This window comes from Vicia villosa, linkage group LG1 (genome assembly GCF_029867415.1).
Source record: "Vicia villosa cultivar HV-30 ecotype Madison, WI linkage group LG1, Vvil1.0, whole genome shotgun sequence".
NCBI lineage: Eukaryota > Viridiplantae > Streptophyta > Magnoliopsida > Fabales > Fabaceae > Vicia > Vicia villosa.
The window spans coordinates 39,417,854-39,434,287 of record NC_081180.1 but is presented as its reverse complement, the minus strand read 5'-3'; the positions used below and the strand labels follow the sequence as shown (position 1 = coordinate 39,434,287).

At 31.7% G+C, this 16,434-nt stretch overlaps 2 protein-coding genes across 4 annotated transcripts; one reads left to right on the top strand and one right to left on the bottom strand.

The window, feature by feature from the left end:
* The first annotated feature begins 3,478 nt into the window (after positions 1 to 3,478).
* Positions 3,479 to 11,695, top strand: LOC131634840 (histone deacetylase 5-like). Its single transcript, XM_058905464.1, has 14 exons — positions 3,479 to 3,889; positions 4,005 to 4,203; positions 4,842 to 4,988; positions 5,104 to 5,216; positions 5,467 to 5,678; positions 5,790 to 5,854; positions 6,029 to 6,199; positions 6,385 to 6,468; positions 8,931 to 9,033; positions 10,067 to 10,188; positions 10,592 to 10,785; positions 10,884 to 11,013; positions 11,134 to 11,198; positions 11,276 to 11,695. The coding sequence occupies exons 1-14, from the start codon at positions 3,636 to 3,638 to the stop codon at positions 11,442 to 11,444; spliced, it is 2,028 nt and encodes a 675-aa protein (XP_058761447.1). The 5' UTR covers positions 3,479 to 3,635; the 3' UTR covers positions 11,445 to 11,695.
* A 1,385-nt stretch (positions 11,696 to 13,080) lies between these two features.
* Positions 13,081 to 15,934, bottom strand: LOC131634826 (DNAJ protein JJJ1 homolog). Of its 3 annotated transcripts, none has more exons than XR_009293679.1 (4): positions 14,083 to 15,934; positions 13,672 to 13,730; positions 13,326 to 13,561; positions 13,081 to 13,215 (listed from the first exon to the last, which is right to left on the bottom strand). XR_009293679.1 is itself a non-coding variant. In XM_058905453.1 (3 exons), the coding sequence occupies exons 1-3, from the start codon at positions 15,883 to 15,885 to the stop codon at positions 13,504 to 13,506; spliced, it is 1,920 nt and encodes a 639-aa protein (XP_058761436.1). In that variant the 5' UTR covers positions 15,886 to 15,934; the 3' UTR covers positions 13,081 to 13,503. The 3 variants fall into 3 exon arrangements, 1 of the variants encoding a protein (XP_058761436.1); XR_009293677.1 differs by having other exon boundaries at positions 13,081 to 13,206; XM_058905453.1 differs by having other exon boundaries at positions 13,081 to 13,561.
* Positions 15,935 to 16,434: the final 500 nt, after the last annotated feature.

Sequence of the window (16,434 nt, the reverse complement as noted above, 5' to 3'; positions counted from 1 at the left end):
ATTATAATGTTTTTGATGTAATTTTATGTATTTTATGTTTTTTATTCCACTTATTTCTAATTTTATTTTTGTATATTAAATAGAAAGTTATTTTTCAAATATGATGAATTTATCGTTATTTAATAATGCATAAGTGACCAAATAGAAAGTTATGTTGTCATCTATATATGATGACAACATATAGAAGACTAAAAAATGCATTTAAGCCATTATTTTAGTTTAAGAAAAATGACCATTTTTAAATAGATAAAACAAGTTCTTTTTAAAAAATAAGTCTTTTTTTATGTCTTATTTTAAGAATATGCATTAAATATCATATATTTGTAATACTAAATACAGCTTAATTTTAACCAAAATTTCACCATTAGGTTGAAAATTTTCATGTTGTTTCGCTATAAATAGCATATTACAACTAAAAATACATTTAAGCTATTATTTTAATTTAAGAAAAATTATAGATTATAAATAAATAAAACATTTTTTTTTATAAAATAGATATATTTTTCATTTCTTAATTATGAATATGCATTAAATATACGACGCAATAAATTTTTTGTAAAAAAATCGAACCAACTGAACAAATTCAAACTGTATTTGTTTGATTTGGTTCAGTTTTATTTTTAAAAGCCAATCGAATCACGCATTTTTTCTCTTGCGGTTCGGATGATTTTTTACGTCAAAACCCCCCAAACTGCACCAGCACCGCGAACACCCCTAATTCAGACTTCTTGGCATGTACAATTTTGTATAGCTTTAAACTATCAAATCAACAATTAAATATGAACAAATATTTTATAATGCTCTGATATTTAAAAGAAATTAAGTTTTAATTACACTCATAGTTCTCACATTTTGATCAACTCATAAAATTGGTCATGCCTTTTTCAAATCGAACAAAGCAGTCCCTATAGTATTATGTTTTTTGCAATTTTAGTCCTAACCCATATTTCCCCCCCAAAAACGCACAAATGGAAAACGAGCGCATATGTGGTAGTGCCAATTTGAAAAATGACATTTACATGTCATTAAAACCGTAAATTTTTTTATTTAAAAATACAATTAAAACATTTCATAAATCAAAACAAAAAAGATTAAAAGAAAAATATCATTGCCTTAATTCCCTATTATGTCTTCTTCATCAATCCCATATTCTTCAAATTGGTTTCTCCTCGTATTCTTTTTCAGTTTCATCCATTTTTGTCTTCCTCCTCATTTTCTCCTCCTTGTTTTCGCTTAATTCCTTATTCTTTCTCCTCGTTTTCTTCTTCAGTTTCTTCCATTTCTTCTTCAACAATCAAAATAAAAAATGTCACAATTATAATAGTTGTGCATCATGAAGAAGAGATGTTCATTGCTTATATGGTCTTGATTCACCTCTCACTACTGCATGGACAACTGAAAATCCTGGGCGTAGGTTTAATGGTTGTAGGTTATACAAGGTAAAACCTAAGTTATGTCAAATGAAGGTATCAACATTATTTTGACAACATATTAAACCTATAAATTGCATCTACCTACACCAAAATACCAACTTATGTGTAATTTAATTTCGAGATGGTTGTATCTTGGTTTTTTCGGGGTCAAATGTTCTTTTACGGAAGGAAGGAAAAAGGTGATTTTTTCGTTCTATGGGATCGTGATTGGGAATTTTGCGACCATAGGGTTTTTATCTTATATATTTTCAATTTTTCGTTAATTGTAATTTTTGAAAAATGTTTAAATGTTTTTGCCATATTAAAAAATCAATTTCATGAATTTATTAACAACATTTTCCATATATGCATTGTCACATAAGTGTTATTTTGGCCACATCAGTTAAAAATTTGACACATTAGCGTTTTGGAGAGAAAAATATGGGTCAGACATAAAATTGCAAAAAACATAATAATATATGGAGTAGAGGCTTTTTTGTTCGATTTGAAAAAGGCATGATCAATTTCGTGAGTTGGTCAAAATGCAATCACTAAAAATTACAAATAAACTTAAAAGAAATTACAAATAAACTTAAAAGAAACTAAAAAGTACATACTTTTATTTTTATTAAAAATATCTACTATATCAAGCAATTAAAGTTAAAGTCCACCACACTACCAATTATGCCCTTTTCTTAAAAATAATTTTCAAAGCTAAAAGGTTATTTTTGTCATTTCATAATCAACTCATTTTATTCACCTCACATTCAACCCACTTTTGCCACCTATCTTCCATTCATTCTCTCTCCTTCAAATTTCATCCTCTTATAATATTACTTTTATTCTATCTCACTTCTCTCTCCACATTTATTTTTCATTTCATTTCTATTTACTTTTCTCTCTCTCTTACAATTTTCTCTCCAATATTTTCACATTCATTTTAATTTTTTCTCTCAAAATTTTAATAAATTGAATTAATATAATTATTAAAAAAATTATTTTCAAATGTCAAAATTATTCATAATTTTTTAAAAAAATATTTTTACATGTTAAAATTTATATTTTTCCCACGGATCACTATGAACAAAATACCTATTTTATTTTAATTAAGATTATACTTATTTGAGACACAAAATTCTTATTTTCAAATGTCAAAATTTTCTATTTTTCTCACGGGGCACTATCAATAAAATAACCATTTTATTTTAATTAATAATTGTCTTTATTTGAGATATGAAATTCTTATTTTCAAATATTCAAATTAAATTTAAATTATTATTATTATTATTCATTTTATAATTAAATAACTCATTTCAAATTTACATGTATATTTAAATCTAATCTATATCGTATTAAATAAATTTGTAATGGGATACGATTAGTTAAATTCACGCAAATTTGTTTTTGATAAAAATTGCTTTCAATATGCATTTGAATACAAATTAACTATACAAAATTATTTTAACCTGTACAAATTTATAAATATCTAATTTTTTATATAATTATATTTATCATTCAATATTCTAAATATCTAAACAAATTATATATATAATATCAAATAAATGTACCCGTGCGGCAGCACGGGTAGTTTACTAGTTAATATTTGTAAAATTTGTAAAAAAATACTAAAATAAAAGCAATTAACATCTATTTATATTTCAAATGAATATTTTTAAATTATAAAAAAATTATATTTGAAAAAGTTGTTGTTATTAGTAAAAAGGAAAAGCTAACATAACATGTGCCCTTGCATGTGCCCCAAGGGCACAAGATAATAAGATATTTATAGAAATATTTTTTTGAAATGCGTGCTTTCAATGTATCGAAACTTTAAATATGACTTTATTGTATTTAATTATTTTTAAATTTTTCTAATTATAGTATCTTAACATGTGCCCTAAGGGCACATGTTAGCATGACCCTTAGTAAAATACTAAAATAAAGTCGGACAGAGTAATTGACTTATTGTACATTTAAAATTTATATTTATGCATTTAAATTATAAAATTGTTGGATTATTTTTTATTAAATAAATTAGCTATGTCTATGTGAGTACTGTGTTGAGAGAAAAAATGAAAGGAAGAAAATATATGAAAATAACGAGCAAGTAGTACGACGTCAACTCGAAAGCCAAACGCCCAAACCCCGTGGACTAGAGAGTCTAACGAAAAGTCCCCCTTAAATTTCAGAACTGAAGAGAGGGAAAAATCGACTACAAGAAAGATGATACTCGACCAGAAAGAACTCTACCTCTCCGAAAACTCACAATCACTTCCAGAGAAGACGAAACTGAACGAAGCAATGAAGTCTGAGAGCGATGAGAACACAAGCAAAACCACCTCTCGTCGCAACGTTGGTTTACTCTACGACGAAAGAATGTGCAATCACTTCGATCCTTTGGACGATTACCATCCCGAAACTCCGAATCGCATTAGATCTATCTGGAACAAGCTTCAAACCACCGGCATTACCGATCGGTAATAATCGCATCGCATCGCATTTCAATTTTTTCTTGTTTTCGTTCTTTCTTGATGTAATCTTCTATGTTCTTGAATGAATTTTGATCTTGTTTTTGATTTTATCGTTTTTCAGTTGTGTGATTTTGGATGCTAAAGAAGCTGAAGATAAACAGTTACTATCAGTGCATTCTGCAAAGCATGTGAATCAGATCAAGAAGATCAGCTCTAAGAGTTTTAACTCGAGGAATAACATTGCGGCGAGACTTAATTCCATATATTTCAATGAAGGTTCAACAGAAGCTGCTTATCTTGCTGCTGGCTCCACTATTGAGGTTTTATTCAATTATTTTCTTTATAGAATAGATTATAATGTGAATATTTAATTAATTTTCTGTTTTCAGTTTTTTACTTAATGTTATTGTCCTTGATCATGTTGATTGTTTACATTTTTGCATGCACATGAAGGAATTTATTGGAGGAATGTTGCATTTCTCTTACTTTAATTGATTATTAGTACATGTTTGGATGGCCTAGTAGGAGTTTGGTAGATTAATTTCCCTTTGGAGTGAGAAACTTCCAAAATTTAAAGATATGAAATAGTTAACATTTATGGTTTCCCATCTGTTCCAAAAAATCAGAAAATGATCACAAACAGGAATTTACAAATAGAAATTGGTTTGTGATTATGAACTTCGTAATGTTTTTCGCCGTAGTAATTTTTTTTTTCTTTCAATTCAGCTCATGGATTGTTAGAATTTAACATGGGAATCAAAATATTTTGTTTTTGTGAATTCTGTCTTTCTCTCTGTCCTCCCTGAATATTTGGTAATTTGAGTTTCAGTGTTGCAGTAAAAAAATTTCTCGTGTTGTAATACTGTATATATTCAACCCTCCTCAAATCTAACACTTAATCTGGATTTGTTTATAGGAAAACTTCATGGACCTAACTGAAAATCTTTTTTACAAACAGGTTGCTAAAAGAGTAGCAAGCAAGGAATTGCATTCAGCTGCTGCTATTGTCAGGCCTCCAGGTCATCATGCAGAGCATAATGAAGCCATGGGATTTTGTCTGTTCAACAATGTGGCAATTGCTGCATCTTATCTCTTAGATGAAACTGTAAGTAATGTAATGTCTACTATCGATTCTTTATTTACAAAGAGTTTTGAGCCTTTGATCAGTCAGTTAACTTAATGCCCTTTAATTTTTTCTGGTTTTGTCATGTGCGTGACAGCCGGAATTTGGTGTAAAGAAAATTTTAATTGTTGACTGGGACGTCCATCATGGAAATGGTACTCAAAAAATGTTCTGGAATGATTCTCGAGTGTTATTCTTCTCCGTTCATAGGTGTGTAGATTATTATTGTGCATTTTTTTATTATCTTATTGATTGGTAATCTTGTATTTATTTCTTAGCACCTATCCATAATTGTGTTTAAGTTAAAGCTCTGCTAGTTAATGCCAAAGGTGTTACTGTTGACTGCTAGATTGTTTCTTCCTATTAAACTGGAAATGTTGTGATGACTTTCAGTTTAAGGATTTAACATGATTTTTTTTGTGGTTTTATCACTTTCATATCCGCTTTCCTATTCATACAGGCATGAATTTGGGAGTTTTTATCCAGCAAATGATGATGGATTTTATGACAAGATTGGAGAAGGAGCAGGTGCTGGATACAATATAAATGTGCCATGGGAGAATGGTGGATGTGGTGATGCAGACTATTTAGCAGCGTGGGACCACATCTTGCTCCCCGTTGCCAAAGAATTTAATCCAGACATAATAATAGTTTCTGCTGGATTTGATGCAGGTTCATGGTTGCATAACTTTGGAGTTTTATTTTTTGGTTGCTTTGAGTTTGGATCAGTGTGATAATTTTATTGATTTTATAGGTGTAACTATGTACTTTTTTGTGTAACAGCCGTTGGAGACCCTTTGGGTGGATGTCGTATCACACCATTTGGTTATTCTGTCCTGTTGAAAAAGGTTACTTTTTAAAACTGACTTTCTTACTTAGTTCACATGTTTATTATATATATATATATATATATATATATATATATATATATATATATATATATATATATATATATATATATATATATATATATATATATATATAAGTCTCTGTTACTTATGCTTTTCCCTTTTATATTTCAGCTGATGGATTTTGCTGAAGGTAGGATTGTACTGGTTTTAGAAGGAGGGTATAATCTTGACTCCATTGCAAAATCAACACATGCTTGTTTGGAAGTTTTGCTTGAAGACAAGCCTCTAACGGGATCATCTGAGACCCATCCATTTGAGTCTACATGGCGTGTGATCCAAGCGGTAATAACACGTGTCACTGATATATGTTGTTTTATTTCTTTCTTTCTTTTTTCTGGAGAGTTTGTGGCGGGGTGCTATCCATTTCTTGCATGCTAGTTTCACGCGGGACTTATGGAGCCTTAGATATTAAGCAGATGTACAGAAGATTGATTTAGTACTAATGTGCTGGCATGCATATTTTGCAGGTTCGCCAGAAGTTAAGTCCCTTTTGGCCTACACTTGCGTGTGAAATACCACAAAAAATAATTGGTCAAGTGGCACCTCCTCCGGTAATGGACTTTCCATTAATTTTTTTCCAGTTAATTCATTTAATGTTATATCATATTAGTGTTGTGTAAATGACTTTAAAAGTTGTGCAAAATTATAAATTGTCAAATCTAAATTATAAATAATACTAATCAAATTGTATTATTGACTTATTTTTTTGTTATTTTGTATAATGTTGGGTTATAAATAATTATAAATTGGAACTAGGTTGATTATTTGTGAGTAATATTTAACTTATTTGTATCCAGCAAGTTTTTATTGATACACTGTCCATCAGCCTTCATTGGCTTACACAATTTGAAGTCGACCATGGTGGTAGTTTAGTTAATATACTAGGCTAACTAATCCTTTTTTTTATATTTATTTATTTTTGACCTGATGATATAGCATTATTATCTTTTCTCAAGTATATATTCCAGTTATAGACAAATTTGATTTTCCTAAAGTTTATGTTAGAGTATGGTAGGATATATAGTTGAAGTTGTGGAATTGTTGGTAAAAATGAATGAAAAATATTATTGATAATAATTTAATATTGATTCGATTGAAAAAACTCAATACTAATCTCTATTTATTGGAATATCCTAATCCTAAATCAGTAATAAATCATGATAATAATAACTAATATAAAATCTGTGATATACTAGAAGTTAATATAAACAATATTATGCGATATTTTATGATATTCTAACCCTTCTTCTCAAGCGGAAACTTATTAATTTTTATGCTTCACATTAATACCCTTTAAAAGAAAAAAACGTAACAAATGAGGCAAACATGCTGTGTTACTGAAATACATGATTCAGATAAATCTTCAACTTTCAATCTTCGTCTTGCATCACGACAATCCTGGCCCCAAAGAAATATTAACTCCAAAATGGCAAAAAAACACAAATGCCAAACAGACAAACACTAAGCTTAATCACTTAACAGAAGTAAACAAGCTCAACAAGAAAAAAAATCAAATTGCAATAACATTAGGTCAGTGCTCGCTCTAGCAACCGAAGCTTTAATTGAAAGATGTCACCACATCAAACCAAATCACGTTGACATTGGGTCAAGCTCACTTCAACTGCTGAAGCCGAAACTTGAAGGTGGTCACAACTTCAAACAAACAAAAAGGTGTTAGGTTAGAGCTCACTCCCGATACCGAAACATTAACCTGGAAGTATCGCAATTTTAAAACAAAATAAAACAATACTGTGTTGAGTTAGAGCTCACTCTAATAGTTTGAAACTCTAATTGAAATGGTTTATGGTCTACTACATGAATCAAAATACTGATCTTTTTTAAATATTCTATTAAAGATCATGTTTCTATCCAATTCGTTAATCTCGAGATTTTTTTAAAATATTCTCTTATAGTTTTTCTAGGTTTTGCGCTACCTCTAGTTGTTTGCTCCTTTCTACAGGATCTTCTCTCCTTACAGCAGAATATACAATCATTTGTTAATTTCCACCATCTTTGCTACTAATGGGGCTACCCCCAACACTCTACAATATTGACATTTTTAATCTTATCTCGTTTACTCTTACCACACATCAAACACCACTTCTCCATTTCCACTACACTTATCCTCGTTAATAAATTTTGTTCTTCAGCTTGAGTGGTACTTTTGTGTCGTGTAAAAAAAACCCGAGACCTTCCTCCATTTTAACCATCCAACTTAAATTCAATGGTTTACATCTTCTATTTCTCAATCGATTGTTATTTTGGACTCAAGATATTTAAACCACGTGACTTGTGGTATGATATAACCACCAAATTGATTTCAGAACAAGACATTTGGCGAGCAATTTCTTTTCCATCAATAAAACCTTTCATTGTGAAAACAAGTTGAATGGGACTATGGTAATAACAAAACCTAATTCTGAGTCAGGCACCTAAAAAATCATGCCAGACGCCCTGCCCGCGACTGTTGGCTGCCGTGTGTGGTTTTATCCGAGACGGTTGATGGTGGCGTGTTTGAGTACATGGATGTATTTATATAGTTGAAAATTTTGGGATTGCATAGATTAAGAGATTCAATACACAATAGATGTAGTTGCGACAAAAAACGCATCGAATTATTTTTCGGTGGTTAATGGTAGTTGATGAGGATGAAAGTTAAAAAAGAAAAGGAAAAACATTATGATATTCCCAATCTTCTAGGAATTCGACAGCAAAATAATGGCGAGACTATTCAAGGTGAATCAAAATAGGCTATGATACCATGTTGAAATTGGGGAATTTTAGATAAAAGATGAAAGAAAAATATTATTGATAATAGTTTAATATTAACTTGATACAAAAGACTTGATACTAACTCATATTTCTCTTGATTATAGTATTAATAACTAATATAAACTCTGATACTTAGAGATACTCTAAATTAATATAAAAGATATCATGAGATATTTTATGAGATTAATAACTAATATCCTTCGTTTGGTCAACAATTCTTACTTCAACTTTGTTTTTGCAGCATACTCTTTTGTCAAGCTCTGACTCTGAGACTGAGGATGACAAAGCTCCACTCAAATTAAAAAATATTGCTGACCTTCTTTCGAAGCTTAAAGTTGATGCAGGTTCGTACCTAATAATATAACTTCTAAAATTTTAGACACACTTTGGAGGTTTAAATGTATTTTAGTAAAATACAATGATTGATTACATATATTGTAGCCATCAATGGAGTGTGAGCCTAGGTTGGTCCTCTAGACTGGATTTGGTGTTACTGAAAATGGGGGACTTAGCCTAAGACAACAACATTTGAATACAAGAGAACAAAACTTACAAGATTAAAATAGTTCTGTGTTTAAATTTAATAGTTAAATATTTTTTGATATACTATGCGTAATCTCTTATGCATAATCTTTATTCACTTCATCTACAAGTCTCCTATGCATAATCTTTATTCACTTCATCTCTTTTTTGAATTAGATGGATTGATCTAGTGGGTGTGCTAAGTGTTTCCAGATTGTTTGTGAATATCTTAAGTGTGATCATCATCATCATCTTTATTCTTTCTTCAACTTGTTTGCCCTCTTCAGTCACCCCTCTGATGGTTCTCTGTACTGATATGGCATGACCATCTCTTGGCTCTCTTTAACCAACTCCTTTGTTAGAGTAAAGGTAAACCTTCCAAATTGTTTCTTTCCTCTGGAGGAAACCTTCCAAATGGTGGGCATCTTTCAGTTCAGGTCCAGCACTTGGTCACAGTTTAGATAATTTGGCCCTAGGGTCCTATCTGAATCTGATCATTATCCTCATTAACCACCACCAAATGCAGTAGCGGTTGCAGAACTGGCCCTAAGGCTTTCCTCGGGAGCAATTTAGCATGATAGGCCGTTTAATTGTTTCAACAGAATCTCTTGATTTGCAGAGGCAGTTATAAATTGCCATCTGTTGCCTTCAATTAGGTCTATTCACATGATTTGTTAATGCTTGCCCTGGAAACATGAATCAGGGGCATTGGGCTAGCTTATAAATTAGTTTCATGGACCTTTGTATGGCCCAGGTGAAGTTCAGTAAGGGACATGTAATTGTAAAATTCAATAGCTATAAGACATGGTAGGCAGAAACTTATATATAACTTGAGAAGCTCTATGCTTGATGCAGATGAAGAGTGTGATGCTTCTTGTTCATGGCGATCTGAATTGTCAAATGTTTACATATGGTATGCTTCATATGGCTCAAATATGTGGAGACCAAGATTTGATTGCTACATAGCCGGTGGACAGGTATTATTGATATCCAAGTGTTTTCTTATCTTGTCTTATATATTTTAATGATAATACAGTTATGAAATAAATGATTATATTTCCTTGAGTTCAATCATTCCATCAGCATTTAAATTATTTATTATTATACCGCAGTCCAGTTTGAAAACTATTCAAATTTCTGCCTATTAGTGTTAAGGAAAAATGATATTGTAATTTGCTGTAGGTGATTAACAATATAAAGAGTGGTCCCCTTGTATCTTACAGGATTAGATCTTGTGGTTGGAGGCTTTAGGGTGATCATTATTTATGAAGGATTTGTTGCTCAAGTTATAATGAATTTGCAACACACCTATCATTTTTTGTTTCCACGCTTTCTGCTGTCTGTTATATTTTTATGAAGATCCAAAAAAATGATATGCAGGTGGAAGGTATGCAGAAGACCTGCCCTGGTTCTCTAAACAAAACTCTTCCGAATGAGATCCTTTGGAAGACTTTCCCCTGTCGTTTATTTTTTGGACGTGATTCCTCATATTCATGGGGTCCTGGAGGTGTTGCTTTTCTTAATCCTCAAACAAACTCTCAACTCAAGACCTACATGTGCCTGTATAAAATTTCGTAAGCAAATCTATCTGGCCGTTCAAATCTGCTTTTATTTGCTCAGAACCTTCCTCTTTCAAAGAGCTTGACATTGTTGGGATCCTCACTTATTACAGGTTAGAGCAGTTCAATGATGTTTTATTTCAGGAAAATGTCTTAAGCCTTGATGCGGATTCTTCTTTATTTGATATGACTACTCTGAATGACATATCTAATAAGGAATTCAGTTCTCAGGAGGTTGTCAAGGTATATTCATTGTCCCGATTCATTTTCTGAGTGATTATTGCTCTTCTTTTACTTCATTGTTTTCTTAATTGTGTGCACCTTACTTCTTGGTAATGGCTTCTTTCTGATAATGTCGTGCAGGATAGTTGGTATGGCAATGTTGTCTACTTAGGAAAGGACCAGGACATTCCTATAATTACTATGACGTGAGTAACAAATTATAGTTTCTAATTCTCATACTTGGGTGAATTTTTGTATTTATACTTATATTTACATGTACTAGGTGTTCGGGTCTTGCTATTGAGAGCTTCAAATCAGGGAAGCTACCATTGCGCCCACCTAATAAATCGTATGCTAATACCTTAATAAAAGGGTTGGTAGAGGGAGAACAGCTCTCAGAGGAGGAAGCCATTGCTTACATAGACGCTGCTGCTGTTGCTGAGTTGTTGTGATTTGCTTAATTTTTCTTCTTAAAACAGTTCACTGGTTCGTATTTTGCATAGTTTTGTATATACCTGTGTGGGTGCTTTTATTTGCTACAGTGCTGATGCATGCATTGCGTGTACATTTATGCTTGAATGCATTGCATGCATACATATTTTGTAAATCCTGACATTTAGTCGTTAAATAGAAGGACGATTAATTGTCTGAATGCTTCAATTGCTGCTACATTTATCACCAATGGCATCTATTTTTTCTTTCACGTCTGCCAGTTTTGTTGAAATTGCTTCCATTGTCTTGTTGACCTTGTAGCACTCTAATTGCCAGTTTAGAGTTATTCCCTCCAAAATTAAACTAGCGTGTAGTATTAAAAAAAAAAATCAGATGTTTTATAATTTTTACAAATAAAAATCTAATAGATATTGTAATGATTCATAATTTTTACAAATAAAAATCTAATAGATATTGTAATGAGAATTCTCTCATTACAATAAATTTGTTGATTTTTTTAATGAGAATTTGAAACAGTTAAGTTAAGTAAAGGGATAGTAATACTGTTGTGAAAAAATAATAGTAAAATTAAAAGAAAAATAGTACACTGAAATCACATATACCCTTTTGAAATTTATTAGTCTATTTTTAATTAACAAATCTTGAATTATTCATTGCATCCTTTATTTGCAAAAACAATTTTATTTTTAACACATGTAAAAGATTTTTGAAAAAATATCTCATAAGGATTAATCAAAAAATTCCAAAAAGTTAGATAATAACATAGTAAAATCAAGGGTAACTTTGAAAAACAAAACACAGTTAAAAAAAAATCTTCATAATTCAAGCATGGCAGATCAATAGTAATTCTATAATGTAAGTCAATATCAACACTACAGGTTTTTTTTTTCAAAATATTGTTATATCTGTTTTTCTTTTTAAATTAAAAGATTAATTTTATCATCTTATAACATAAATATGCGTCATTGAAGACAAAATTATTATTTTTTCATCCATATCTCAAAAATATTTGTTATGAAAAATTATTTAAAATAGTAGTTTCAAAATTAAGTAATTTCTTAAAATTTTGACATAAAAAAATTCAATAAAATGGTTATTAAAACTACATTTTTATTTGCAGTTGACAAATAATTTTTTTTTAAAAATTGCAATAAAATTGTTCTTGTTATAATAAAGTAATAGTTTATTTTAATTTTTTTTCCTCGAGATAAAGTAATAGTTTAAATGAAGAGTATAATACTGTTGTAAAAATATTAAAAAAAAGTACACTAAAATCGAATACACCCTTTTTGAAATTTAGCAGCCTATTTTTAATTAACAAATACTTTTTGAAATTATTCACTGCATATTTCATTGCAAAAACTATTTTATTTTTAAAACATGGAAAAGATTTTAGAAAAAATAACTCATAAGGATTAGTCAAAATTCCAAAAAGTTAGATAATTACATTGTAAAATCAAGGGTAGTTTGGAAAACAAATACACTAAATCTATAAGAAAATATTCTTCACATAAATTTAAGCATGATAGATAAATAGTAAGTAGTTTATGTATGCCAATATCAACATTCAACACTACTCCAATGTTTTTTTTTATTACATGTTATTTAAAAAAAATACTAAATTATAGATCACTATACTATTAATGGTATATTTTTCTCCTTTCTTTCATTTTTTTAAGTTCTCTTTTCTGTAGGATCCACATCTTCATAAACCTTCAATCTTGTGTTTCATTTCACTATTGTAACAGGACATAACTCCATCTGCACACACTAGAAAATCTATCACTAAAACAGTAAAACCATCACATAGGCTATATTTTTTGGGAGATATGATAGATCAAAATTTTGCTTAAATACAATCTATTGAGATTCGGGTGTACCTTATGCACTCTGGCATAAATGACAGCATGCTTTCTGTCAAAGGCTGGGTTACAATTGATCAAAACACCAAAAAAAAAATAAAAATAAAGAATGGACCAAAAATGGAAATTGTCCCGTATCCTAGACCTGGAAAACCACTTGATACATTTGAACTGATTAATCATTACTGTATTTTCCTTATCGACTTTTCATTGCTGCGTGCCCAGATTCTCCCAGATGCCTATGTAATTTATTCCTGAGAATCAAATCAAACAATGTTATGTAATCGTTTATCCTGACAGCGACAATGAAAGAGTTACATTGATGAGAATAACTTAATTCAATATAAGAGAGGGTGCAATCTACCTTGACTCAAAATCCTCTCCACACGTCTCACAGTAATGGCCAAGATTCTTTGAAGTATTCTAATATAAGAAACAAATACAAGAAATCAGAATAGACCACAAACACTTCTGTTTAATTGTTAGACATTTAATATAACATATATATAACCAGTATTATTATACGAGAAGACTACAGAATAATATAACCTAAAAAATTGGAAATCTGAATGTCAAAATTGTGGCCTTGGAAATTGGAATTTCTTATAATCTAAACTAGCCACATTTAGAAAAGCAAAAAAATGAAGGCAAAATGCAGGTTTTCAAGTTAAGAAAACCACTACAGCAAAAGACAGCATAATACATATCTCATTGGTCATGTCAGCATAAGGGAATGGAACAGAACAGGTTATCAGGTACATTCATAAATTCATACCTTTGCTTTTCTCCCTCTGGATGAAATTTTTGCTTTGGTTTTTGTGTCCTTTGAAGTTCCTCTCTTATCAATTGGTTGATTTGAAATCTTCTTATTATCTCTACCCAGCTGCTCATTCTCTTTACTCCCATTATCCTCATTATCATCGAAATATCGGGAACTGGACTCTTGTGCATTAGAATCATCATTTCCATTAGTGTGTATATTCTTCTCATATTTTCCATTGGTAGGCATATTAGATTCTTCCGCATTTTTCCCACCCTTCTCTTTCTTGGCTCTACGTTTCTTTTTTGGGATCTTTCGGTTGTTATATTCCATAGCATCAACCCCATCATTCTCATTTTCACTCTCAATTTGGGTGGGAGTTACAGAAACCGTGGGCTTGTATGTTGAAGCACCAGGTTTTCTGCTCTTGTGCCCAGCCAGCATTGCTTCGAGAACATCAATCTCATCATCTTCATCATCATTATCATCAAAATCTACTCTTTCTTTGTGCCCTGCCACCATTGTTTCAAGAACACCATTTTCATCATCCCCGTCGTCATCATTGTCATCTAAATCAACTGATACATCATCCTCTCCCCCCTCTTTTGCATGTGAAGCATCAAAATATTCATCATTGTCATCATCATCATTCAGTTCAACCCCGTTTGCACTCTCCTCTTCTGCAACATTAAGACTGTCTCGAATCCTCTCCTCCAAATCATCAACTTCAATTCCATCCTCCTCACTTTGTAATCTCTCTTCTTCCACCCCATCTCTTTCACTTTCACTTTCCTCGTCCACCTCAACTTCTAACTCCTCTTCATCATCAAGTGAATCCCTAAATTCAGCAACTTTCTCCTTATGTTTCTTAGACTGCTCATGGTTTTTCCACTGCTTCTCACTCTTAAACTTCTTCCCACACAACACACAATAAAACTCCTTCTCGTCTCTCTTCTCCTCAAACTCATCACCCTCAAACAAATCCTCAACTTCTTCATCATCAACCTTAGCCCAATCAGGCTCCTCATAAGCCATTGCCCTCTTCTGTTTCTCCATCTCCAACTTCCTCTTCTTCTCCTTCTCCTCTTCTTTCTTCTTCTCCATCTCCAAATTCTTCTTCACCTTCATATCAATCACTCTCTTGTCCCTCTTCTTCACAAAATCAGCCAACCTCCTCACAGTATCATTATACTCCCTCTTAGCCTTCCTCCTCACCTTATTATTCTCTTCCTCCATCAACCGCCTCGACTTCCTATTTGGACCCGCCATCGCATCATACTCATCCGCCCAGCAAAAATCCATCACCGTCGAAAATCCCAACCAATAACCATAAAAAGCCGTAACCTGCGTATAAGGACTATCTAAATTCCCCATAAGCGGAGCCTGTCTAACAGAATCAACTCCTAAACCTAATTTCCTAGCGAAATTGATCTCATTTGCCAGAATCTTATCAAATACATCGGAATAAACCTTGTAAAAACCCTTACCGGTATCGGAATAACTAGAATAAACTGTGTTTGAGAAAAACGAGAAGAGGTCAGGGACCACGGAATTAGTTTGGGAATTTGGATCGGAGAAGAGGATTTGGGAACGATGAGAATCGTACCATGCGCGTTCCTTTGGATCGGAGAGGACTTCGTAAGCGTGCTGAAGCTCCTGAAATTGAGCGGTTGCTTCGGCTTGAGAGAGGCCGGATTTGACGAGCTTGTCGGGATGGCGCTGGAGGGCGAGCTTCCGGTAACCGGATCGGATTTCTTCCGGCGAGGAGTCTCGAGAGAGACCGAGAACTTCGTAGTGGCATCGTTTCGCCGATGCCATTGTTGCCTCTCTGCACAATTAGGGTTTGTATTTTTGATTTTTTGACAAAGATAAGATAAATAGCATAATAAAGTTTTTAATAAAATTTTAATCAATTATTTAAAATTATAAAATTACATTTAAATATTGAGCTAACACATCTTAATTTTTTTTCAGTCATGTGATTTATTTTATATATAACTTATTTTACCTAAAAAAGCTTATTTAAAAAATAATTTTTTTAATGACTTTAATTGTCATTCAAAACTGTTGAGAATCAAGTGTGAGTGTGGTTAATAGTCTCACATTGGAAATGTGTGTGGTGACTTGAGCATATATAAGTGGGAGAACCCACTCACCTATCACCTTAAGGTTTTAGGTGGAGAAGTGGTGTCTCTCCTACAAGGGTGTGTTGCTCAAAGGAATGTCCCGGAATTATAAACAATGCTCCTGACTCGACCCTCCCCCGATGTTGCGCTAACAAAAACAATATCAATATAAAAAGTTTTATTTTGGCCATCTATTATAATAATTCATAAACATGATTTTATAAATGACTATAATAAAAAA